The following is a 26,488-nucleotide window of genomic DNA, read 5'->3' on the forward strand; positions in this document are numbered from 1 at the left end:
GTTTGAATGCTGAACATTTGCCTGTTTAAATCATAAGACCAGTGACTATACAGAGATGTGCTTCTGAATGTGGACGATGTGTCTTCTGCTGCAGTAATGCAGTTCTGCTTGTGTTGAGTGATGTAAACAACTGATTGATCTAAACGCTTTAAACGTCAAAATTGATCATTAGATTTTTTATGACACAACAGCGGTGAGTGTTCCCACCTTCTCCTCTTTGTAACTTTCCGTTTTCGAGTTTTGGACATGATTTTGGAGTATATCTTCGCAGTAGCGATTGACCGCAAAGTAAAGCTACCGGAAATGCACTACCCCACATCCGGTCTCAAACCAGGAAGTTAGCATTGTCTCGTGCACATAGTCAATTCAGGAAGAAAACCAAACATTGCATATATTTTTTTTATCATAACTCCAGTTTTACTTGGCCTATCAACACAATTTAAAAACTGGTATAAAGTTCACACTTTTTCTGTCAGTTGTTCCGTCTGTCCTGCTCACATCTCCAATGGTTGTACAGGTTGTCATTAACGTGGCTTCACTCCACATCAGCCACGCTGCTTTGCTAGCTAAAACACCGGTGTCGTCACATAAGGACGCTGTCATAGCCTGTCAATGACGTTCATTAGCTGCGTATATATATGAATGTGAATCGCATCATTGGCTGGACTATGGGATAAGGTGGCATCGTTCTAATCCCATACGGGATCAGCCAGTCACTTTCTGACTAACACTGCAAAACAGAATTGTTAAAGTATTTGTTTTAAGTTCAGATTTTTTTTTTGGTGCACAACGCAGATTTTCTGTGCGCAGAGACCGTGCCAGCAGTGCACAATTGCGCACGCACGCAGCTTAGAGGGAACATTGGCCAGGACTGTACTATGACCATAGCTGGACTGGCCATCAGGCATACCGGGCATTTGGCATCAGGCCGATGGTGATTTTTCATTTTTATGGGCCGGTGATTTTTTTCTTTTCTTTTCTTTTTATTTTTTTGTAACGGTAGAAACAATGAAAGGTGGTGCATTGGCCAGATGCTGGTCGATGTGTAAAAATAACTCAGTTGTTTGGTGGCGGCTATGGCGGAGCTTCCACAGAGGCCAGCATGTGGATGAGGGAAGGGGAGGCAGGAGAAGGAGAGACAAGTGTCAGGTGAACTGAACTTAGAGTAAGAAGTTATGACCTGCAGTCAGTCTGGGTCAGATATAAACCAAGTTTAGGTGGAGTTTATTTTCGTTCTGCTGACTTTTTACAGTCAGTGACAATAACTCGTACTGCGTACTAGCTAGCATGACAGAGTTTCTATACAGCTGGGTGGGTGCTATGATGTTACTGATGTAGCTTGCCATCGCCAGTGTGTGAATGGGTGAATGACTGAATGTAGTGTGAAGCGCTTTGGGGTCCTTAGGGACTAGAAAAGCGCTATACAAATGCAGGCCATTTACCATTTACCATTTACTGATAGTGAACTTTATTTTATTCATAAGGTTAGTTAGTAGAGTTGCCAACCGTCCTGTAAAAATTAAATCGTCCCGCATTCAGAGAAAATTTTGTGTTGAGCTGAAAAGGAACAGTTTGTCCCAGACTTCAGCTACAATAGAAAAAGACACAAAGCTGGAGTTATTCTGTCGTTAAGCTGCACAGTTGCCTCTTCTCCTCTCATTCTCTCCCCCTCTCTCTGTTGTTGCTACTTCAATCATGAAACTGACCAATGATCAGCTGATCGGCTTTTCTCTCTTGCTTGTTTATCTCCCACTTTGCGCCAGAAAGCGGAAACCGGCGGATGTCGTGCTAAACAACAGCAGCAAGTTTAAGATCAGCTGTTGTTAGAATTTATTTAATATTACTTTCTAGTATCAGCTAATGTTTGCTGGCGCCACAGCTGTAAAAGCTGCTGGTCATGATGTCGGTTTGGATATCCTGGTGAGAGGGAAACATGAAGATGAAACCAGGAGATGTCCTTACTGAATCAGAGCTGAACTGTTTCTGAGAGACACATAACACCAGGATCCTTTTCTAAGTAGCTTACAGCTGGTAACTGTGCAGGGGTGGCTCTAGCAAAGTTTTGCCAGGGGGCCAGGTAGGGCATTAACAGGGAAAGGGGGGCACAAAGAAATACTTTTCTTTCTTATTCTCATTTAAAATATCTAGCTCTTATTAAATAGTTATCTGAATCTGGGGCAGGGATAGCTCAGTAGGTAGAGTGGTGGCCCCATGATCGGAAGGTCGGGGGTTCGATTCCCCTGAACAGCTGAGCAAGATACCATCCCTACACACTGCTCCCTGGGCGCCCAATGGCTGCCCACTGCTTCACTGAGTGAATGGGTTAAAGGCAGAGAGGAATTTCCACACGGGGATCAATAAAGTACACTTTCTGAATCTTACGACCAAAGTTTTTATCTGACGTAAAATGTATAGAAACCATACATTTTTTTGTCCCAGTCCAGCCCTGACTATGACCTCTAGTGATTAATATTGCAAAGGAAGAACAGTAGGATGCAAAAGTTTGGGCAACCTTGTTAATAGTCATTATTTTCCTGTATAAATCGTTGGTTGTTACAATAAAAAATGTCAGTTAAATATATCATATAGGAGACACACACAGTGACATTTGAGAAGTGAAATGAAGTTTACTGGATTTACAGAAAGTGTGCAATAATTGTTTAAACAAAATCAGGCAGGTGCATAAATTTGGGCACCACAAAAAAAAAAAAAGAAATGAAATCAATATTTAGTAGATCCGCCTTTTGCAGAAGTTACAGCCTCTAAACGCTTCCTGTAGGTTCCAGTGAGAGTCTGGATTGTAGTTGAAGGTATTTTGGACCATTCCTCTTTACAAAACATCTCTAGTTCATTCAGGTTTGATGGCTTCTGAGCAAGGACAGCTCTCTTTAACTCACACCACAGATTTTCAATAATATTTAGGTCTGGGGACTGAGATGGCCATTCCAGAACGTTGTACTTGTTCCTCTGCATGAATGCCTTAGTGGATTTTGAGCAGTGTTTCGGGTCGTTGTCTTGTTGAAAGATCCAGACCCACCGCAGCTTCAGCTTTGTCACTGATACCTGGACATTGGTCTCCAGAATCTGCTGATACTGAGTGGAATCCATGTGTCCCTCAACTTTGACAAGATTCCCAGTCCCTGCACTGGCTACACAGCCCCACAGCATGATGGAACCACCACCATATTTTACTGTAGGTAGCAGGTGTTTTTCTTGGAATGCCGTGTTCTTTTTCCTCCATGCATAACACCCCTTGTTATGCCCAAATAACTCAATTTTTGTTTCATCAGTCCACAGCACCTTATTCCACAATGAAGCTGACTTGTCCAAATGTGCTTTAGCATACCCCAAGCGGCTCTGTTTGTTCCTAACTGTGGAAACAGACAGCTTTCTGTATCTTTCCCCTAAACCATGATGGTGAACAATCTTTGTCTTCAGGTCATTTGAGAGTTGTTTTGAGACCCCCATGTTGCTACTCTTCAGAGAAAATTAAAAGAGGAGGGAAACTTACAATTGACCCCCTTAAATGCTCTTTCTCATTATTGGATTCACCTGTGTATGTAGGTCAGGGGTCACTGAGCTTACCAAGCCAATTTGAGTTCCAATAATTAGTTCTAAAGGTTTTGGAATCAAGAAAATGACAGCAGTGCCCAAATTTATGCACCTGCCTGATTTTGTTTAAACAATTATTGCACACTTTCTGTAAATCCAATAAACTTCATTTCACTTCTCCAATATCGCTGTGTGTGTCTCCTATATGATATATTTAACTGACATTTTTTTACTGTAACAACCAACGATTTATACAGGAAAATAATGACTATTAACAAGGTTGCCCAAACCTTTGCATCCCACTGTAAAAGCAGAGCTGTGAAATGCACAATAGTGATGGCCTTCATTGGTGTGTTTTCTTGGGACATTTTGTGCTCTTCATTAACAACCAGCCATGGTTTAAATTCCATACATCAGTATGTCCATGTTTATACCAGTGTTATCTTATTATGAGTAAACTGCTTGTGTTTAAAATGCAATTAAAGGGAAAGTTCAATAAGCCACAGTAAAAAGCATGAAACAAGATAAAATCAGAAATCTGAACATGCAGAGAGGCGCTGAGCACATATTGTGATGACACTAACAACATCTATTTCTTTCAGAGGCAATCAGAGAAGAGAAAGCATGTGTGTTGGTCTACAAACAAACTTGATATTTCTTTTATCCACACGTGTTCTTTAAAGAGAAATCCTATTTAAAATACTCCAACTGCTGCTACTAATATACTGCCACAAATAATAATAACAATAATAATAATAAAATTAATAATAATGAAGTTTTTTCTGCTGTGTCATGCTGAGATGAGACCAAGAAACTGGGATGGCAGCCAGTTTATGTTTATATGTTACTATAAAACCGGTGAGTTGCAATTCATCATCCATTATAACTCTGTAAACCTGACTCTGTGTAAAAGTTAATTTCTATCAGTTGGTGCACAAAAATGGCCGTTTAAAGTTTTAATTGTTAAAACAGGGTTTCTGTATCCAATATAATAACAATGTTTGGTGTAGTTTTTTATTTTACAAAAAAACCTCAAAAAAACAAAACAAAACCTTTCATGATTAAAAATTCAACTTCCTCAGAAGTTCTTAATTTGCGAATCACAATTCTGGTATAAAGTATTACCAAATCACGCCTTCTTTCCTTCTTGGTTGTTGAGCTATGAAATGCTGATGACCTCCACAAGTTTTTCATTTGTCCAAAATGGAAGGACTCATCCTAAAAAAGCATTTCCCCCTGAAAGTTAAATGTCTCTTTGCTGCTGTATAGAGCATGACTGAGGAATTATTGATTCTTCCCATATTGTCTCTAATCTTAGCGAGGAAATCCTTGACAGAGGCCGAATGGTCACAAATACTTAATATTATACAGAATGTTACAAATTAATTAGCTCACTCACTTCAGTTTTTATTGTGGCAGTCATGTCAAGGTAGTTGTCCCCGGCAGAATTTGTTTCCCCTGCGTTGAGAGCACAGGCTTGGTTGTCCAAATCACAGACAAACAATATAAACACACAAAAAAGGCAATCAGAGAAGAGAAAGCATGTGTGTTGGTCTACAAACAAACTTGATATTTCTTTTATCCACACGTGTTCTTTAAAGAGAAATCCTATTTAAAATACTCCAACTGCTGCTACTAATACTACTGCCACAAATAATAATAGCAATAATAATAATACAATTAATAATAATGAAGTTTTTTCTGCTGTGTCATGCTGAGATGAGACCAAGAAACTGGGATGGCAGCCAGTTTATGTTTATATGTTACTATAAAACCGGTGAGTTGCAATTCATCATCCATTATAACTCTGTAAACCTGACTCTGTGTAAAAGTTCATTTCTATCAGTTGGTGCACAAAAATGGCCGTTTAAAGTTTTAATTATTAAAACAGGGTTTCTATTCAATTCAATTCAATTTTATATATATATCGCCAAATCACAACATAAGTCGCCTCAAGGCGCTTCATAGATACAGAGAAAAACCCAACAATCATATGACCCCCTATGAGCAAGCACTTTGGCAACAGTGGGAAGGAAAAACTCCCTTTTAACAGGAAGAAACCTCCGGCAGAACCAGGCTCAGGGAGGGGCGGCCATCTGCTGCGACCGGTTGGGGTGAGAGAAGGAAGACAGGATAAAAGACATGCTGTGCAAGAGAGACAGAGGTTAATAACAGATATGATTCAATGCAGAGAGGTTTGTTAATACATAGTGAGTGAGAAAGGTGACTGGAAAAGAAAAACTCAATGCATCATGGGAATCCCCCGGCAGCCTATGTCTATTGCAGCATAACTAAGGGAGGATTCAGGGTCACCTGGTCCAGCCCTAACTACAGTGGGGCAAAAAAGTATTTAGTCAGCCACCGATTGTGCAAGTTCCCCCACCTAAAATGATGACAGAGGTCAGTAATTTGCACCAGAGGTACACTTCAACTGTGAGAGACAGAATGTGAAAAAAAAAATCCATGAATCCACATGGTAGGATTTGTAAAGAATTTATTCGTAAATTAGGGTGGAAAATAAGTATTTGGTCACCTCAAACAAGGAAAATCTCTGGCTCTCACAGACCTGTAACGTCTTCTGTAAGAAGCTTTTCTGTCCCCCACTCGTTACCTGTATGAATGGCACCTGTTTGAACTCATCATCTGTATAAAAGACACCTGTCCACAGCCTCAAACAGTTAGACTCCAAACTCCGCCATGGCCAAGACCAAAGAGCTTTCGAAGGACACCAGGAAAAGTATTGTAGACCTGCACCAGACTGGGAAGAGTGAATCTACAATAGGCAAGCAGCTTGGTGTGAAAAAATCAACTGTGGGAGCAATCATCAGAAAATGGAAGACATACAAGACCACTGATAATCTCCCTCGATCTGGGGCTCCACACAAGATCTCATCCCGTGGGGTCAAAATGATCATGAGAACGGTGAGCAAAGATCCCAGAACCACACGGGGGGACCTGGTGAATGACCTGCAGAGAGCTGCGACCAAAGTAACAAAGGTCACCATCAGTAACACACTACAACGGCAGGGAATCAAATCCCGCAGTGCCAGACGTGTTCCGCTGCTGAAGCCAGTGCATGTCCAGGCCCGTCTGAAGTTTGCCAGAGAGCACATGGATGATACAGCAGAGGATTGGGAGAATGTCATGTGGTCAGATGAAACCAAAGTAGAACTTTTTGGTATAAACTCAACTCGTCGTGTTTGGAGGAAGAAGAATAGTGAGTTGCATCCCAAGAACACCATACCTACTGTGAAGCATGGGGGTGGAAACATCATGCTATGGGGCTGTTTTTCTGCCAAGGGGACAGGACGACTGATCCGTGTTAAGGACAGAATGAATGGGGCCATGTATCGTGAGATTTTGAGCCAAAACCTCCTTCCATCAGTGAGAACTTTGAAGATGAAACGCGGCTGGGTCTTCCAACATGACAATGATCCAAAACACACCGCCCGGGCAACAAAGGAGTGGCTCCGTAAGAAGCATTTGAAAGTCCTGGAGTGGCCTAGCCAGTCTCCAGACCTCAACCCCATAGAAAATCTGTGGCGGGAGTTGAAAGTCCGTGTTGCTCGGCGACAGCCCCAAAACATCACTGCTCTCGAGAAGATCTGCATGGAGGAATGGGCCAAAATACCAGCTACTGTGTGTGCAAACCTGGTAAAGACCTATAGTAAACGTTTGACCTCTGTTATTGCCAACAAAGGTTATGTTACAAAGTATTGAGTTGTATTTGTGTTATTGACCAAATACTTATTTTCCACCCTGATTTACGAATAAATTCTTTACAAATCCATGTGGATTCATGGATTTTTTTTTTCACATTCTGTCTCTCACAGTTGAAGTGTACCTCTGGTGCAAATTACTGACCTCTGTCATCATTTTAGGTGGGGGAACTTGCACAATCGGTGGCTGACTAAATACTTTTTTCCCCCACTGTATATGCTTCAGCAAAAAGGAAAGTTTTAAGCCTAATCTTAAAAGTAGAGATAGTGTCTGTCTCCCGAATCCAAACTGGAAGCTGGTTCCACAGAAGAGGGGCCTGAAAACTGAAGGCTCTCCCACCCATTCTACTTTTAAATACTCTAGGAACAACAAGTAGGCCTGCAGAGCGAGAGCGAAGTGCTCTAATAGGGTGATATGGTACTACAAGGTCATTAAGATAAGATGGGGCCTGATTATTTAAGACCTTGTATGTGAGGAGCAGGATTTTGAATTCAATTCTGGATTTAACAGGAAGCCAATGAAGGGAAGCCAAAACAGGAGAAATATGCTCTCTCTTTCTAGTCCCTGTCAGGACTCTTGCTGCAGCATTTTGGATTAGCTGAAGGCTTTTCAGTGCATTTTTTGGACTTCCTGATAATAATGAATTACAGTCGTCCAGCCTGAAAGTAATAAATGCATGAACTAGTTTTTCAGCGTCACTCTGAGACAGGATATTTCTAATTTTAGAGATGTTGCGCAAATGGAAGAACGCAGTCTTACATATTTGCTTAATATGTGCGTTGAAGGACATATCCTGGTCAAAAATGACTCCAAGGTTCCTCACAGCGTTACTGGAGGCCAAGGTAATGCCATCCAGAGTAAGAATCTGGTTAGATATCATATTTCTAAGATTTTCAGGGCCGAGTACAATAACCTCAGTTTTATCTGAATTAAGAAGCAGAAAGTTACCGGCCATCCAGGTCTTTATGTCTTTAAGACATTCCTGCAGTTTAACTAATTGGTGTGTGTTATCTGGCTTCATGGACAGATAGAGCTGGGTGTCATCGGCATAACAGTGAAAATGTATGCTATGTCTTCTAATGATGCTGCCTAAGGGAAGCATGTATAATGTAAACAGAATTGGTCCTAGCACTGAACCCTGTGGAACTCCATAATTAACCTCAGTGTGTGAAGAGGACTCCCCATTTACATGCACAAATTGGAGTCTATTAGATAGATATGATACAAACCACTGCAGTGCAGTACCTGTAATACCTACAGCATGTTCTAATCGCTCTAATAGGATATTATGGTCGACAGTATCGAATGCTGCACTAAGGTCTAGCAGGACAAGCACAGAGATGAGTCCACTGTCAGAGGCCATAAGAAGATCATTTGTAACCTTCACTAAAGCTGTTTCTGTGCTGTGATGAGCTCTGAAACCTGACTGAAACTCTTCAAATAAACCATTCCTCTGCAGATGATCTGTTAGCTGTTTGACAACTATTCTTTCAAGGATTTTTGATATGAAAGGAAGGTTGGAGATTGGCCTATAATTAGCTAAGACTGCTGGGTCTAGAGATGGCTTTTTGAGTAAAGGTTTAACTACAGCCAGCTTGAAGGCCTGTGGTACATAGCCGATCATTAGAGATAGGTTGATCATATTTAAGATTGAAGAATTAATTAATGGCAGGACTTCTTTGAGCAGTTTTGTAGGAATGGGGTCTAAAAGACACGTTGATGGTTTGGAGGAAGTAATTATTGAAGTTAACTCAGAAAGATCAATTGGAGAAAAAGAGCCTAACTTAACATCAATGGTAGTAAGAGTAGCTGTAGATAATATTACATCTGTGGGATGATTACTGGTAATTTTTTCTCTAATGATAGAAATTTTATTTGTGAAGAAGTTCATGAAGTCATTACTAGTTAACGTTAAAGGGATGGTTGACTCAAAAGAGCTCTGACTTTTTGTCAGCCTGGCTACAGTGCTGAAGAGAAACCTTGGGTTGTTCTTATTTTCTTCAATCAGTGATGAATAGTAAGATGTTCTGGCTTTGCGGAGGGCTTTCTTATAAAGCAGCAAACTATTTCTCCAGGCTAAATGATGATCCTCTAAATTTGTGACACGCCATTTCCTCTCCAGATTACGAGTCATCTGCTTTAGGGTACGTGTTTGAGAATTATACCACGGAGTCAGGTACTTCTGATTAGAGACCTTAGTTTTCACTGGAGATACAGTAGAGTCGTACGTAGTGAGGAGGTAAAATTATTAACAAGATAATCGACCTCTATTGGGGTAGCGTTCAGATAGCTGCACTGCTCTGTGTTGGTACAGGGCATTGAAGATGATAACAGTGGGTGGATTATATTCTTAAACTTAGTTACAGCGCTTTCAGAAAGACATCTACTTTGATAAAGTCTACTCCCCACCGCTGTGTAATCAATTATTGTAAATGTAAATGTTATCAGGAAATGATCAGACAGGAGAGGGTTTTCAGGAAACACTTATTATATTGGTTTCTGTATCCAATATAATAACAATGTTTGGTGTAGTTTTTTATTTTACAAAAAAAACCTCAAAAAAACAAACAAAACCTTTCATGATTAAAAATTCAACTTCCTCAGAAGTTCTTAATTTGCGAGTCACAATTCTGGTATAAAGTATTACCAAATCACACTTTCTTTCCTTCTTGGTTGTTGAGCTATGAAATGCTGATGACCTCCACAAGTTTTTCATTTGTCCAAAATGGAAGGACTCATCCTAAAAAAGCATTTCCCCCTGAAAGTTAAATGTCTCTTTGCTGCTGTATAGAGCATGACTGGGGAATTATTGATTCTTCCCATATTGTCTCTAATCTTAGCGAGGAAATCCTTGACAGAGGCCGAATGGTCACAAATACTTAATATTATACAGAATGTTACAAATTAATTAGCTCACTCACTTCAGTTTTTATTGTGGCAGTCATGTCAAGGTAGTTGTCCCCGGCAGAATTTGTTTCCCCTGCGTTGAGAGCACAGGCTTGGTTGTCCAAATCACAGACAAACAATATAAACACCAAAAAAATTGCTTCTTTTACATGCCTGAATGTGCACAAAATAGGTTTAAATGTTACACAAATTTCTTCAAGTCATAGGTTGTTCCATATTATGTCACTTTTTGCTTGATGCAATGTGCATAAAGTTAAAAGATTAAAAATAATAAAACCAATTTTTAAAAGAGGATTTTTCAAGTGATCCAATTTTAGATGGATTATGCAGAAAAAAATCTAATTGGGCTGAAAGGTCTATTGCTTTATAACGTATTCAGGTTGTGTATCATGTTTTTAAAATGAAATAATTACTTTTAAAAATACGTAATCAGTAAAGTAACTGGATAACCTTCTTGGAGAAGTAATAGTAACTACTTACTATTTTCAAGTAATTTGGTTGGAATGGAGGTGGAGTCAACTGGATCCGTTCTCCCTACCTGGTGAGCGCTCACAACGCAGAGGAAACTAATTCTGTCAGGGATATCTATCTTGGCACGTCCCTCTCTTCATACTTTTGGTGCGTGAGCTGGTTACAATTGTCTGTGATGGAGCGCTGGCGGGGCAGAGTGGCTCTGGTGACCGGAGCCTCGGTTGGGATCGGGGCGGCTGTAGCCGTGGAGCTGGTCCGGCTCGGTATGAAAGTGGTGGGCTGCGACAGGGACGTGGGGAAATTACAGGTTTGCTCTGAAATAACAAACTTGATTTCAGAAGAGAAACACTTAATGTAAAACTCTAATGCAAAGGACTTTTTAATGTTATGCAAATATGCAGTTATGTAGCTCTGTCAAGTGGACATCATATAATGGCTGTCAAGCGACAGACTTTTTGTTTTACAATAAATCATTTATGCTGTACATATTGGTCAATATGCATGGGTTAAAATGAGCTGCACAATACCAGATACAAGTAGTGTACTATGCAGCATAATGAACAAAATTATAAACAGTATGTTGGCAGTATAGGAGACAGAAGTCAGACATGATATCTTACATACATAAAAAAAAAAAAACCAGTTAAAAACTTTACTGTTTAAACAAGCTTTCTGTTGACCAATGCTTTTTACATTTTTATATTTTTAATTTACATTTAAACTCTATATTGTGTATACTGTGCATTTTGCTATTTATCGTATCTGTGTGCAGCGCTTTGTGACTACCTGTCTATGAAAAGCGCTTAATAAATAAACTTTACTTACTTACATACTGATGAGTTGTGTAAATCCACAAAGAGCAGTAAACCTCGGGTCAACAGCCACAGCACAGGTCAGCTGATCACAGCCTGTAGAGAAAAAAATCTGCTGGATCTCTCAATAGAGCCTATTGTGACTCTTGATTAATTTCCTCACACTCTTATAACCACTACAGTGATCCTACGGTTCTCACATCTGCAAATCCCATTTTAGCCCCTGACTATACTCATATATTCATTATTTTCATTCCCATGTCTAATTTTGCTATTATGTTGAAGTTGTACAAGGTTATGTTTCCTTTGCAAAATAATTGAAATGTCCCTATCTTCTTACTTTTATGCTTTGAATTCATTTCAGAGCCTGGAATTTTTCTCTTTTATCTTAGTAAAGGAGTTTAATCGATAATTCAACTTTTACCAGAGTATTTTTACCACAAGAATCTGAATGCGATGGTGACTATGAAGGTATCATCTTTTGCTTTTTGTTTTCAGAAACTGGCAGCAGAGTGTCAGAGCGCCGGCCACCCTGGTGTTTTGGTGCCTTTCAAGTGTGACTTGACCAAAGAGGAGGAGATTCTGTCCATGTTTGCAGCGATCAAAAATCAGCACAAAGGCGTGGACGTGTGCATCAACAATGCTGGTCTGGCACAGCCAGAGCCGTTGATAAATGGCAAAAGCAGTGGATGGAAGAACATGATGGACGTAAGAGCTCAGATATTTTAGAAAACAATTATCTTGACTTAGACTTGAATAATATTTTGTGTGCGGTATGTGGAAATACATTCACTGGAATGTTTTCTTTGCAGAATATTGAATGAAATAAAATTATCACTTTTATGTAGCTCTAAAAGTTGGGGAATTATTCTGTTACAGCAGCAAAACACCAAAAACAATTTAGCCCATTAAAATAATAATAATAATTATAATAATTTTTACTTTTTATTTTTCTGCATGGTTTCTTGCAGGTAAACGTTCTTGCACTGAGCATGTGTGCACGTGAAGCTTATCAGTCAATGAAAGAGAGAAATGTGGATGATGGGCACATCATAAACATAAACAGGTGCAGTTTTATTTACTGATGATCAACGACGGCCATGCCTGTGAAGTCTGATGATTTAAACATCTTTCAAATATCTTTGAATATAATCATGCTCAGATTCAGATTGAGATTATGAGCTTCTGTTGGTAACACTAATGGCAAACAAAGAACAATCAAAAGAACAAGATAAAATATACAAACAATAAGTTCACAGCGAACATGCAGACTTGAACAGAGAGGTTTTAAGTTGAGATTTCAACTGGGGGAGAGAACCAATGTTTCTTATATCTGGAGGTAGAAAGTTCCACAGGCTGGGAGCAGAGCAGCTAAAAGCTCTGCTTCCCATGGTGCTGAGGGGGAAAGAAGGCAAGCTGGATAGAAGAAGAAGATCGAAGTGAGCGGGCAGAAGAGGTAGTGCTTGACAGGTCAGAAAGGTAAGGAGGAACAAGGTTATGAAGGGTCTTGAAGGTAATCAGATGAAACTTGTATGCCATTCAGAATTTCATAGGGAGCCAGTGACATTCCTGAAGGATATGGATGATGTGCTGGTATGCGGGCAGCGCAGTTTTGAACCAGTTGAAGCTTATGGAGGGATTTTTGGGGGAAACCATGCAAGAGAGAATTACAATAGACAGTGTGGGATGTAACTATACTATGATCAAGAAAGGATACAGACTGGGTGGAAAGAGAAGGATACAATCGGTCCATGTTGTGTAGATGGAAATAGGCAGAACAAGTGAGATCATTAATGTGAGATTTATAGGATAGTGAGCTGTCTAGGATGATGCCAAGACTCTTAACCTAAAGTGAATGGAAACTGTGGAGATTTCAATAGTGAGAATGAAAAGATTTGCCTTTATTCCCAATATTGGGAATAAATAGGCATATTTGTGCACATTTTTGTATATTCAATCCTGGAATTCAGTTCAGTAGATGAGTTTGAGATGAGGAGGAAGAGGGTGACATTTTATTAAGATGCCAGTGGCGCTCACTCGTTTCATTTCTTTGGTAAAGAGGACTCCTCCTCCAAGGATAAAACACAGATGTGATCCTGAAATCAGATAAAAAATATGTTGGTAAATGCTGACCTAGTGAAATGTTCTTCTGTTGTAGTGTGGGTGGACATCATGTCTATCCCGTTCCCGATTTACATTTCTACATGGCGACCAAGTTCGCTGTAACCGCGCTGACTGAGGGCCTGAGGCAGGAGCTGCGTGCAGAAAAAACTCATATCAGAGCCACGGTAAGGTTTTAAAGAACACTGATAAACCCAAAAAGTGCCCTTAAAACCAATTTCAGCTGCTATGAGACACATTTACAATACTTTCCGAAGTCGACACACAATCACACTTCTTTTACCTTTGTTTTTCTTTTGTTTTTTACAGAGCCTCTCTCCTGGTTTAGTGGACACAGAATTTGTATCACGGCTCTACAGCAATGAACCTGAAAAAGTAGCTGCTATGTACAGTGAAATTAAGGTATAATTATTAATCTCACAGTTTATAGATTGTTAATATGATTACTCTGATAAAAGTTATTAAGCATTTTTCACTTCTCTGACAGCCTTTGGAACCAAAAGACATTGCCAGTGCTGTCACATACGTGCTCAGCGCCCCGCCTCATGTTCAGGTTTGTAGGTTTTCTCTTATTTTCAACTTTTTAAATGTTCACTTATTGAATTTAGCTCATTAATATTGTAAATATCACCAGATTACTCAAAATAAGATAATATTTCTATAACTTTCCTTTCAGGTTGGCGACATTAACTTTGAAGCTGTGTAGCTGGTAACACAGTGCAGGCACACAATCCAGCCTCCACAACAAAGTGGTGTGAAACTCCTGACTGCTCAACACTGCTCTCCATTTATCCTCTGCTAAGAAAAAATAAATAAAAACCACCAACCATTACTGAGCACACTCCTACGTGATCCTAAAATGATAAAAAGCCAAGTCAAAGTTGAATTTTTCATCAAACAGAACTGTCAAAATGACTGTGAGAAAATTACCAAAATAAATTTTTCTAATGCGAATGAAGAAAGACTTGAGAATGTTTTTGTTCAATTCAGATGCACACTGACCTAAACTGAAATTGAACTCAACAGAATTAACAATAAACTGTTCTTATTAACTATGCCCTAGAGACTGGTAAGTGGCCTTTGTTCATTAATCTATGTTCTCCAACCAGTTGGTGAATGGTTGCTGGAAGTTTTTGGCAGTCACTAGGTAAAATTCGGGGCAAGGAGGTATATGGTGCTGTACTAAAAACTCTGTTGTGGTTCCTTTGTACGGTAGCAGATTTCTGCACTCTCCAACAGTTTGTGTGGATGATGCAAATATTTCTGAAAACACTCACCAAATCGCTGAGTGTCTTGACAATTTGACACTGCTCAGCAAGCACAATGCTCCATTGTCAAGGATGCAATAGAGAACTGTTTGCTAGTGTTAATTGTGGTTGTAATAAATAATACATTTGTTGTAAATAATTAAATGCAGGTATCTGAGAGAGTACACTTTTAAAGGAGTTGTCAATACAAAACTTAGCCTACCAAGAAATCATATAAGTTTGGTTTCAAAAACTGGCAGCAGAGTGTCAAAGTGCTGGCCACCCTGGTGTTTTGGTCCCTTTCAAGTGTGACTTGACCAAAGAGCAGTAGATTCTGGCCACGACTGTACTATGACCTGTAGTGGCTAATATTGTAATGGAAGTAAAAGCAGAGCTTTGAAATGCAAAATAGTGATGATCTTCAGAGGTATGTTTTCTTGGGACATTTTGTGCTCTTCACGAAGAACCAGCCATGGTTTAAATTCCATACATCAGTATTGCCATGTTTATATCAGTGTTATCTTAATATGAGTAAAGTGTTTGTGTTTAAAATGCAATTAAAAGGAAAGTTCAATGAGTCACAGTAAAAAGCATGAAATAAGAGAAAATCACGACTCTGAAAATGCAGAGAGGCGCTGAGCACATATTATGATGGCACTGGCAACATCTGTTTTTTCTAGAAGCTATCAGAGAAGAGAAAGCATGTCTGTCATTTCTCCACAACTGTTCCTAAAAGAGAAATCCAATTTAAAATACTCCAACTGCTGCAACTAATACTACTGCCACAAATAATAATAAATAAAGTTAATGATAATGAGGTTTTTTCTGCTGTGTCATGCTGAGATGACACCAAGAAACTAGGCGAGCAGCCAGTTTATGTTACTCTATAACCGAATTGCAATTCATCATCCATTATAACTCTGTACACATGACTCTGTGTCAAAGTTCATTTTTATCAGTATAATAATGTAACAATGCTTAGTGTAGTTTTATTTTATTTTATATGGATCGTTTATGGAAATTTGTTTCTACCCTAACCTAATTCTAACTACCGGTAAGTAACAAAGTAACTAATTACTTTTAAAAATAAGTAATCAGTAATTAGTAACTACTTACTATTTTCAAGTAACTTGACCAACACTGCTGATAACACATGAGAACAATAAACGTATCATTTTCAGTTGTAACCCACAAACTGAACGGTAATGTACACTCGTCTTTATGTTTTTGATAGTTCATCACTGTTTCTACGTCTAGTTGGTTGGAATGGAGGCGAAGTCAACGGGATCCGTTCTCCCTACCTAGTGCGCGCTCCCGACGCAGAGGAAACTAATTCTGTCGGGGATATCTATCTTGGCACGTCCCTCTCTTCAAACTTTTGGTGCGTGAGCTGGTTAGGGGAAGTCTGATTTTTAATAAAATCTTTATCGTTTAAAAACCATGTCTGAACCTTAAGTATAAATGTACTTGAGAAATTAAGCATTAGTAGTATTAATGAAGTATAGCAAGATATGTAAGATAATTGTAAAAATTTTAGAAAAAGAAAATGCAAAAATAAATAGAAAATATATTTATGTAATATCAATAAGTGACACATCACAAATACATGTAAATAATTAAATAAAATGGTGAACCTACTGACTCGTTGTTATTCTTAAGCTGTGGTTTTGATTACTAATTGACTGAGTTTCTTTTATTTTTTTGTGTCTCTGTCAGTATTCCAGCATCGTACATTCTGTTTTATACTTAAAATGATAAGTAGTCTTAGAGGTGGATTCTTTGTGTTTTAGTTGACTGTAGCCTCCCACATGTTTCTCTATGCTGTGTGTTTTTCTCACAGTGCTGTGTCTAGTTGGTTACTTTCGGCTTTACTTTGTGAGTTGTCTTTTCTGCTTTCCTTCGGTTTTGTTTTTCCATGTCCTGTGTTTTTAAAGTCTCGGTTTGCTTGTGTGCTCTGTTGTGTCACACTGTGTTCCAGCTCGCTTTGCTCCTAATGTGCTTCCTGCTGGCTTCTTGTGTGTTTAGTTAATGTGTAGTAATGGCATAAACAAATGCCATGTGTTTTGAAACTCTGTAACTAGACTTCATTGTTTTTTTTAATCCCCTCTCTCTCCTGCGGGTAGTTTATCCTTAAAGCTCGGGTCCTCTACCAGACCCTGGGAGTATGAAGGTGCGCTCTTCTAGGACTGTGACCTTGTCAAATAATGGACTGAATTTTTTTTTCTACTTCTTTGCTACATTTATGAAGATGATTTTAACTTGTCATTAAACAGTTTTATGAAGTTGTTATAGACATTATATTCTAAGGTATGAAATAATCAAGTAATTATTTTGGGGGGAACTTTGTTGTACTTCCCTATCTAATTGCACTTCACGGATATTTGTTAGAAAAAACTTTATGGTGTAAAACATTAAACCTTAAGTATGAAAATATCTGAAAATATATATTTCAGTATTCAAAAAGAATTGCTTAAAATAGTAATATATCTAAGTTGATAGTGAAATCTGGGGGGATAAAAATACACAAATCAGTGGTAAAATAGCTCATATATATTTCTAGTTGCGTAGCACCAGGGTACACTCAGGAGCAGGCACGTGCAGAGGGGGGGGGGGCTGGAGGGGCTTGAGCACCCGCCCCTTTCCTGATGGGTCCCCAAAGTGCCCTTTTGTTGAGGCAACTTTTAATTTATTTATTTTTTATTTAATTTTTTTTATGTGTGTGTGCGTGCGGAGTCCTGTCTGTGCCCCTCAACAATAATACATACTATTAATCACAGTTTTGCTAAATAAAAGGATCTGGCTTGCATCAGTCACATGATCACATTTAAGCAATAATCGCTCCTGACGGCAGAACGCGCTGGTTACGAGCCGGGAACGAGCTCACAAAGAGCACGCGCATTTTTTGCAGTCCGGAGCTGTAGGAGAAACACAAGTTAACTCAGAGATACGGAGTGATGCGACAAAACCAGTAAGTAGGTGTACAGCGTACACTGTAGTGTGTAGCACCCAGGAGTATTGGCTTATTACGTACACGTTGGTAAGTTGTCTTGTCGCAATTTGACGAACTGAAACAAATGAGCGTGCTTTGTTTGCAACAGCGCGACGAACACACCTGTCCTTTTATTAACTGCACAAGTAGTGCTGGTCATAGCTGCTAGCTCACTGTGTAAGGCTGTCATGGGTCTGTAGCTCTGTCACCGTTTTAGTGAACATATTTAGTTTTAAAGTAAGTTACAGAGCTTTTCCTGCCTTTCTGGGGGGGATTATTTTTTGCTAAAAAACGGTCTAATATGCATGTCCACATAATTATGCATTATTATAATATTTTAAAAAACACACGCTGTATTTTAAAAAACATACATTAAGAAGCAGATTATATTAGATTTATATTTTAAATAAGACAATTTGGATTTTACAGCAGTAAAATGATTGTATCTCTACAGTTTAAAAATGTAATAAGCTTTGCCCCTGCACAGAGTGGATAGTGAAACAAATGGAATCATCATAATGACATTTTTTCATATTTATTACTTCCCCCTCCTCATTGCTTTATTATTGTAGCTCTAGTAACAAATAATAATGTAAGGATTCTGGATCAGCACCGTGATGCCCATAGTATATACAGTATTCTGAAGAAGGTCTAAAATGTCACTGTGTGTGCTTGCATGTGTTTGTTTTATGTATATGGATTTTTTTTTAATTATTACTCATGATATAACATTGTCCAGACATGCCTGGTAAAGACATGAGGAGGAAACAGTAGGAGCTGTGTGAGGCTACTAAAGGCAGTGCTATAACATTTTTCTGTCATCATTTTATTATAGATTAAGTGCAAGAGTTGTTAGGTGTGGATGATTAGATTATAGTTTATTGCAATAGCAAGTTGTGCCTTGTTCTCAGATAGACAGCAAGTGGAGAGTGATATATGAGATGATGGGATGGAAGAAAGAAGAGAAGCAAAGAGTGATTCACAGGCAGAGCCTACATTATTTCTCACAGTTTTTTGCTGCCTTATGGTTCCAAGAGCTGTCACCAATCTTTGCATTTTTTTATTATCTCATGACACTTGTTTAATCAGCTACCATCTCTGCTATGGACTTTTTAATGTCTACAGTCTCAGATCAACACAGCCCTGCCCTCAAGCACTATCAGCAGCAACCCCTCAACAGCAACATTGTACCCATCAGGTAAAACATAGGCTACGTTTGCTTTGCCTTGTCGCCACCTCACAACAGTGATATAGTATGATGCGATGCCATATTAGATTCTTGATGAATGTGTGTTGTTGTTATTCAGCCTGGTTCAATGTGCACCTTTTTAACTTTGAGCACCCGCCCCTTTAAACGTCTCTGCACGGCCCTGCTTTTTAGCGCCTCTTACTGGCAGATGAGGTGACCTGGTGGAGCAGTGGCGAGACAGTTATTATTGTGAAGAAGTTATCCAAATAAACTGTAATGCTCGTGGTCACAGAGACTTAAAACTATATGAATACATTCCCTCTTAAGCCATGCTCTTTCTTTGCCGTTGCACAGATTTTGAGTCACGGCTTCTACGTCGTATCTTTGATTTTACGGAGCAAATACGCAGTGGGAGTTACATTTGTGACAGGTCTGTCTGTTCTATTAATGGTTGATATGTTTTAACTTCAGTAAAGTGAAAGATATGCGTTACTGTCAATTAAATGTGAGTAAGGCTATGATCGGTTGAAGTACGGTATGTAATCGCAGTGACAGAACTGATGCTACTGCTTTCTACGGTTTGCAACTGATTTACGTGAACGCCGCATACGCCGAGACGTATGACGTACTGAGTGTGCGACGTTTGCGGTTCGCATGTGCTTGACATTTCCAGGGCTCACTGTGCTGCAGGCTCAACGTCCCTTTCTTCATACTTGTGGTGTTTTCGTGTGTGTTGCAGTTACCGGGCTGTCATGGAGCGCTGGCGGGGCAGAGTGGCTCTGGTGTCCGGAGCCTCGGTCGGGATTGGGGCGGCTATAGCCGTAGAGTTAGTCCGGCTCGGCATGAAAGTGGTGGGCTGTGCCAGGGACGTCGGAAAGATTCAGGTTTGCTCTGATATAGAAACTCAAACTTTCTGCAAAGAGTAATTTAATGTAAATCGCACAGTAAATGTTGCTGTTTATTGTTGGCTTTATGCAGAAAATTTGCAGCCGTGTCACTTATTTGGTAAACGCTAATTGTGCTCGTTCTTGTATAGCGCTTTTCTGCTTTACACTTTAGTCGTCGGTTAAACAGCTTGCGCACAAAATGTTAATTCCAACTAACTGTCACTCATGCTACTTTCAACAGAAAGTGATATTATATGAGAAAGACAGAATATGACGACGGTTTTATGTTAAAACGGCATTTGCGCAGATTTCTTTACCTTAAGACTTTGGCCAGTGATTATTCAGATGGCAGAGATTCGAGTTGGTATAACATCTGAACACAGATCCGTAAGCTGACTGTTTATAGATGGTATGCACTGCTCTTTGTGGTGATATGCAGTGGCGGTCCTAGCCTGTTTGGCGCCCTGGGCGAACACTCCCTCTGCCACCCCCCACCCCCCCCACACGCACACTCACACACACACACACACACACACACACACGAAGAGAGAGAGAGAGAGATAGAACTTTATTAATCCCTCGGGTGGGTTCCTCTGGGAAATTCGACTTCCATATATATATATATATATACATATATATATATATATATATATATATATATATACGCACACACATATATAAATACAGAGACAAATATAAATAAAATATACAAAGGGGATAAATAGAATAAATAGGAATAAAAAATAAAAATACAAGTGAATTGCACATTTCAAGTATTGAGTCTATTGCACTGTTGACTATTTACAAAAAGTATTGCACAAGGTATTGCACAGTGAGGTGAAGAGGCACTACAGCTTAGTTGTTCCCCCCTCCTTTGTCCTCCTGTTTCCCCTCCCTCTCCCCTCCAGAGAGGAGTTAAACAGTTTGATGGCGTGTGGGACAAAGGAGTTTTTAAGTCTGTTAGTTCTTGTCTTGAGAGAGTATGCATAGTATGCAAACGGCTACCAAACAGCTATCATAATTCATCATACAATGAGAACAGGACAAATCAACAATTGACAATGACTAATTAATATTTAAATCTGTAACATAATGTATTGTTTGGAGTTTGGAGTAGTCTGTTACTGTTACTATTTTTACCAATTCTTCTTGGAGCAACTGTAACCCACATAATTTCCTTAGGGATTAATAAAGTATTCTGATTCTGATTGTTTCAGGATACATAACCCGCCATTATCCAATGACACATCTGCTTACCTGTATCCTTCGTTTCTCCTCCTCTTCTTTTCTTTTCTTTTTTTCTAAACTGAGCACCTGATAGCTTTGAACTGTTCTTGTCCATCTTGGTTTTAATTTTGCACTCCAGTATGAACACCCATCCCCCAACTCGAGGATCACCACAACATAACTTAATAAACCTACACCTTAGTTCACAGATTCACTTTGTCTAGGGTTTATTTCTGGGATTTCACACAACCCAGTATTCAAATCAAGAATACATAATGGGCTTGGATTTACAGCATTATGAATGAAATGTGCTCTATTTGGAAGCAGCAGGGCTCTCCTCCCCTTTCGATGTGTTGTGTGTGAGACTTTAAATCATCAAACTGTAAATTATAAATTTTAAATTGTTATTTATCCCTTTACCCCGAGTCTTAAGTGTATATTTATTTTCTTACTCTTCTTATATTTATTGTTTGTTTACTTGCACTTTTGTAACTGGAACCTCGCCGTCTTGTCTCTCTATATACTGGACTGTATGTAGCGGAGATGACAAAGTTTACTTTGACTTCAGCAGCAAGCAGGCGCACCGAGGGCTCTCGCGCTCACTTTGAACGTATAGAATTTCGCAAAATCATCGGTGCAAATTATAAGTCTGTATCATAATGTCAGGCGTTTTCGTGTTTGTTGGTTTGTTTTTATTTTGGGGGTGGGTTATTAGACGCTGCTCTAGCCAGCCAGTGAATCCCCCGCTGCCCCGCCCTCTCCTTCCTTTGCCGCAAGCAGCAGGCGCAAACGGAGGGCGCCCTTACTCCCAGCAAATGGGCGATAGAAAACCGATCGGTGCCTATGCCATTCCCAATATGCGCTGGCATGATGTCGGGGCAGCATGAGCACGAGCAATTTTCTTTTTAATTTTTTGTTTGCCGATGCCCGTGATGCCGCCCCCCCACCACGATGCCGCCCCAGGTAACCGCCCGTGTTGCCCGTATCAAAAACCGCTACTGGTGATATGCAAAGTGAAACCAAAATCTATTTATTTGGACTAACTTTATATAGATCTAACATTTGAACGATTTTTGCATACATTAAACACAGATGGGATTCTGAAGTGTGTTATTGTTTCCTGTTTGGTTTCAGAAACTGGCAGCAGAGTGTCAGAGCGCCGGTCACCCTGGCGTTTTGGTGCCTTTCAAGTGTGACTTGAGCAAAGAGGAGGAGATTCTGTCCATGTTTGCAGCGATCAAAGAGCAGCACAAAGGTGTGGACGTGTGCATCAACAACGCCGGCTTGGCTCATCCAGAGCCGCTGCTAAGTGGCAAAACCAGCGGCTGGAAGAACATGATGGATGTAAGAGCTCAGATCCTGGTTTACATTGATGTGACATTCACTAGTGGTTTTCAAGTAAAACATTGAACTGAAATAACAAATGTGACAAAGGTCACCCATCAGTGATTTTACTGCTGTGGTATTGTTTAAACATTAACACTTTCAAACAGTTTTAAACAGAATTCAAAGTTGCTTAAAAACCTTTGTTGTGCAAGATTTCTCTGTTTGTTTTCTTGCAGGTGAACATCCTTGGGTTGAGTATTTGCACGCGTGAGGCGTATCAGTCAATGAAAGAGAGAAACGTGGATGATGGGCACATCATAAACATAAACAGGTGCAGTTTTATTTGCTTGTGCAAGCTTGTGAAGTGAAAAACTGTTGAATTAATAAGAACACACATATGTTTTCATGTTGGCATGTTCTCTATTCAGATTGTGAATATGATATTAATTTTGCAACTCTGCACAATTTTTTATTTTTAAATGGCCGACATTTTCTAACTTTGAAAGAAAGCTACAAGTGAAATGAGGGCAGGACTTTTACATTTTAATGAACTTCGTCACATTCAAGCAGGTAAGTTTACACAATGCTGCCTGTCGGTGCAGTTGTGCTGAGGGGTGTATTACGGATGATGTTCAACACAGCCAGGCTTTCTTTAGGTTAGCTGGCTCAGCAAAACCTAAAGCCCCATTATGGTAGTAACGGTTGTCACAATGGTGGTTGTCAACTTTCTCTGTTGAGTGGGACTTTCTGTTTCATGCGCTGAGCACACTAAAAACAGGCGTTTTGTTGACAATAATGTTAAAATACGGATTAAAAATCGCTAAAGAAAAAATATAAAACCTATAGCAGCGAAATTCAACAATTGCAAATAAGACAAAAGGTTAATGCTGCAAATCTTGGGATTTTGCTCAAAGAGCGGTAAAATAAACAAATTTAATTGTAATTAAATTATTTTATCATTGAGTTCCCTCTTGGTGCGGCCTATTGTCCCACAGGTTAACACAGGAGACATGGAAATTTCTTTATGTTGTCAATATATCAAAGGGAAACTAACTTGATTGCTTGAACAAAGACTCTTGGTGTGTGTTCTGCTGCACTTCCAGCAGAATCAAAGTTAAAAACAAATCACCAAACTAATACATGTACATCCCCACAACAATGCAATGCTTTCTTCAGTGGTTTTCATAAAGTTCAGCTTAAAAACTTGGACATATAAAACATTTTCCCCCAGCAGAGAATCTGTATTTCACTTAAAACATGCTATGAATTAAAAAGAAAAGAAAAGAAAAGAACGAAATCAGCTAAAGCATGGCGCTACCAGTCAATTTTAGATGAAAACTCAGAACACAACCTGCTCTTACTGTGCTTATTTGGCCAAGTTAGAGAGAAAATTGTGCCTTTATGCTCAAGCCTCAGTTTGCTAAGCCATTAATCTGGCTTCATAGAAAACCCCTCTGGCACCCTTTTCAATGAGGAATATTCTCCAGTTATCCAGAAACCTTGACTCGGATGAATTTATTACATTGGAAAAGCCTGTTTTTTAACGTTTGAGTCTAAGGTTTATTTTAAGCACCTGACTGCTCTTTTTTTGCTTCTCATCCATAAACTCTCTCCATAATCTTTTGCGTGACTCTTGTGTTGGTGGTTAAAGAGGTTTGCCGTGTTAGAGTCTGAGGTGGAGATCGGTTTCCTGCATAATTTGCAGAGCACAGTTTTCTGGTCCATGTCAGACTTTTCATAACCAAACCATATCCATGCTACAGAGCTAGCCCCTCATTTAGAAATAAGGTCCTCAATTTGTTTTGAGTGGTCTTTCTGTTTGTCATCATTTCAGTTTATTTTGAAACATCTCAACAGGATCTTGAGCTTTATTGTAAAAGGTTTATGTGGAAAATAAACAAGCGGATGACGGAGCCACACACTGGGTTTACCGTCGTAGCTGCTAATGACAACATGTAAAAACAGTCACTTGTCCGTCCGTAGTGTGGTTATTTTAAATATAAGAGAAAGAGAGATTTTTAAGAAATTAATATAGCCACTACAGTGACCATCAAAACGATGAAAAAATATGGTCGTAAACAGTTTATTTTGTGACACCATGAAACAAATGATAGCGTAATATGAAAAGATAGACTTTTTCATATCGTCTTCCGATATATATCGTTATATCGGACAGCCCTAACACCGAAGTGATTTCTGTTTTCTGTAGGGATCGGACCTTTTTTGCACTGAAACAGCCATCACTTTGCTTTGACAAAATGCCTGTTATTACAACATTTAGAAATTTGCAAAATAACTGAGTCCAGATTTTAAAGACCTCATTGAGGTCAGTGTTTATTCATCTGCAGGATAAACCATCAAAAAAAATGTCAGACAGTATTTAAAATGTTCATAAAACTGTCCTAAATAAAGTGACATCTCCAGTTATTTTGGCCAACCAGAACCCAAACTAATATGAAAGCTGAAGGAAAATCCAGACTGGAGATCAGTATCAAACTATCAAATCCAGATTTTGGACTTAAGCAATTTTTGTGAGTATAAACCAGTTTTTGCAGCTCTGGACCTCAGCTTCTGTGTGCCACAGAAGTTCTTGCATCATTCAGTCAGACTTGCCTTTTAAAAGAAGAACTTTTAATGTTATTTCTGCTCACCTGCTCAGGTTTGTAATCTGTTTGATGTTGCAGTATGTCCGGTCATCGTGTACTTCCCAATGCAACTACACATTTCTACACCGCCACCAAGTTTGCTGTAACCGCTCTGACTGAGGGCCTGAGGCAAGAACTGCGTGCAGAAAAAACTCATATCCGAGCCACGGTAAGGCTTTAAAATATACCATAACCAGCTCATAAAGTGCTAGTATAATTCATAATGCTAGTAACAGTTGCTATGAGACGCATACACAGTACGTACAGGAGTTCCCTCATGATTTTTTTTTTTTCTTGCAGAGCATTTCTCCTGGTTTAGTGGAGACTGAATTTGGTCCACGGCTCTTCAAAGACGATCCTGATAAGGCTGCTGGTCTATACTCAGAATATAAGGTAAAGGGATCATTCCTATAATTAAAGTATCGTTGATATGATTACTCAAGTAAAGAGTATTCAGTCACTTTTCACTTCTCTCACAGCCTCTGGAAGCAAAAGATGTTGCCAGTTCTGTTGTATATGTGCTCAGTGCCCCTCCTCATGTTCAGGTTTGTGCTTTGCTCTTGTTTTTATGCTTTTTATTGTGTCTTATTAAGACTTTCCTGTTTAACTTTGACTCATAATAAGACAACGTTCACGTAACTTTTGTTTCAGATTGGAGACATTCAGATGCGAGGGACAGAGCAGGTGTCTTAGAGCTGCACCACAAGACCCTCTCAAATTATACAATGACAGATTTCACTTCTTTACAACATTTTAAAAGATAATGACTTGATACGATCATGAAACAATTTTATGGTGTTGTTTTTTTTCACAAATGTATAAAATAAAAAACAATCTTCAGGGGAAATTTGTTGCATTTCTTTTTTCTTTCTTTCTTTTTTTTCTTTCTTTTTTTAAATTGCATTAAGGGAAGTCTGATTTTTAATAAAATCTTTATCGTTTAAAAACCATGTCTGAACCTTAAGTATAAATGTACTTGAGAAATTAAGCATTAGTAGTATTAATGAAGTATAGCAAGATATGTAAGATAATTGTAAAAATTTTAGAAAAAGAAAATGCAAAAATAAATAGAAAATATATTTATGTAATATCAATAAGTGACACATCACAAATACATGTAAATAATTAAATAAAATGGTGAACCTACTGACTCGTTGTTATTCTTAAGCTGTGGTTTTGATTACTAATTGACTGAGTTTCTTTTATTTTTTTGTGTCTCTGTCAGTATTCCAGCATCGTACATTCTGTTTTATACTTAAAATGATAAGTAGTCTTAGAGGTGGATTCTTTGTGTTTTAGTTGACTGTAGCCTCCCACATGTTTCTCTATGCTGTGTGTTTTTCTCACAGTGCTGTGTCTAGTTGGTTACTTTCGGCTTTACTTTGTGAGTTGTCT

General features: G+C 39.0%; 2 protein-coding genes across 6 annotated transcripts; both read left to right on the top strand.

Moving 5' to 3' along the window:
• The first annotated feature begins 1,033 nt into the window (after positions 1-1,033).
• LOC309687590 (dehydrogenase/reductase SDR family member 11-like) lies at positions 1,034-15,543 on the top strand. Of its 2 annotated transcripts, none has more exons than XM_082502672.1 (7): positions 1,034-1,149; positions 11,961-12,170; positions 12,434-12,528; positions 13,621-13,750; positions 13,893-13,985; positions 14,071-14,136; positions 14,260-15,543. In XM_082502672.1, exons 1-7 carry the CDS (start codon positions 1,042-1,044, stop codon positions 14,287-14,289), a joined length of 732 nt encoding a protein of 243 aa, XP_082358798.1. In that variant the 5' UTR covers positions 1,034-1,041; the 3' UTR covers positions 14,290-15,543. The 2 variants fall into 2 exon arrangements, with proteins under 2 accessions (XP_082358798.1, XP_082358797.1); XM_082502671.1 differs by lacking the exon at positions 1,034-1,149 and adding an exon at positions 10,728-10,957.
• Positions 15,544-17,725: 2,182 nt separating this feature from the next.
• LOC309688366 (dehydrogenase/reductase SDR family member 11-like) lies at positions 17,726-26,227 on the top strand. Of its 4 annotated transcripts, XM_082504028.1 has the most exons (10): positions 17,727-17,798; positions 18,945-19,017; positions 19,363-19,438; positions 19,748-19,892; positions 22,257-22,466; positions 22,685-22,779; positions 25,133-25,262; positions 25,394-25,486; positions 25,573-25,638; positions 25,745-26,227. In XM_082504028.1, exons 4-10 carry the CDS (start codon positions 19,761-19,763, stop codon positions 25,784-25,786), a joined length of 768 nt encoding a protein of 255 aa, XP_082360154.1. In that variant the 5' UTR covers positions 17,727-17,798; positions 18,945-19,017; positions 19,363-19,438; positions 19,748-19,760; the 3' UTR covers positions 25,787-26,227. The 4 variants fall into 4 exon arrangements, with proteins under 4 accessions (XP_082360152.1, XP_082360154.1, XP_082360155.1 ...); XM_082504026.1 differs by lacking the exons at positions 19,363-19,438; positions 19,748-19,892 and having other exon boundaries at positions 17,726-17,798; XM_082504029.1 differs by lacking the exons at positions 17,727-17,798; positions 19,363-19,438.
• The last annotated feature ends 261 nt before the right edge of the window (positions 26,228-26,488 follow it).

The sequence above is a fragment of the Aulonocara stuartgranti genome, assembly GCF_965226115.1.
Source record: "Aulonocara stuartgranti genome assembly, chromosome: 14".
In the NCBI taxonomy this organism is placed as follows: Eukaryota; Metazoa; Chordata; class Actinopteri; order Cichliformes; family Cichlidae; genus Aulonocara; species Aulonocara stuartgranti.

Coding starts and splice junctions, on each gene's coding strand:
- LOC309687590 (XM_082502671.1), top strand. CDS start 10,826: ATGGAGCGCTGGCGGGGCAGAGTGGCTCTGGTGACCGGAGCCTCGGTT. Junction 12,171..12,433: donor GATGGAAGAACATGATGGAC/GTAAGAGCTCAG, acceptor GGTTTCTTGCAG/GTAAACGTTCTTGCACTGAG. Junction 13,986..14,070: donor CTATGTACAGTGAAATTAAG/GTATAATTATTA, acceptor CTTCTCTGACAG/CCTTTGGAACCAAAAGACAT.
- LOC309688366 (XM_082504028.1), top strand. CDS start 19,761: ATGGAGCGCTGGCGGGGCAGAGTGGCTCTGGTGTCCGGAGCCTCGGTC. Junction 22,467..22,684: donor GCTGGAAGAACATGATGGAT/GTAAGAGCTCAG, acceptor GTTTTCTTGCAG/GTGAACATCCTTGGGTTGAG. Junction 22,780..25,132: donor CACATCATAAACATAAACAG/GTGCAGTTTTAT, acceptor TTGATGTTGCAG/TATGTCCGGTCATCGTGTAC.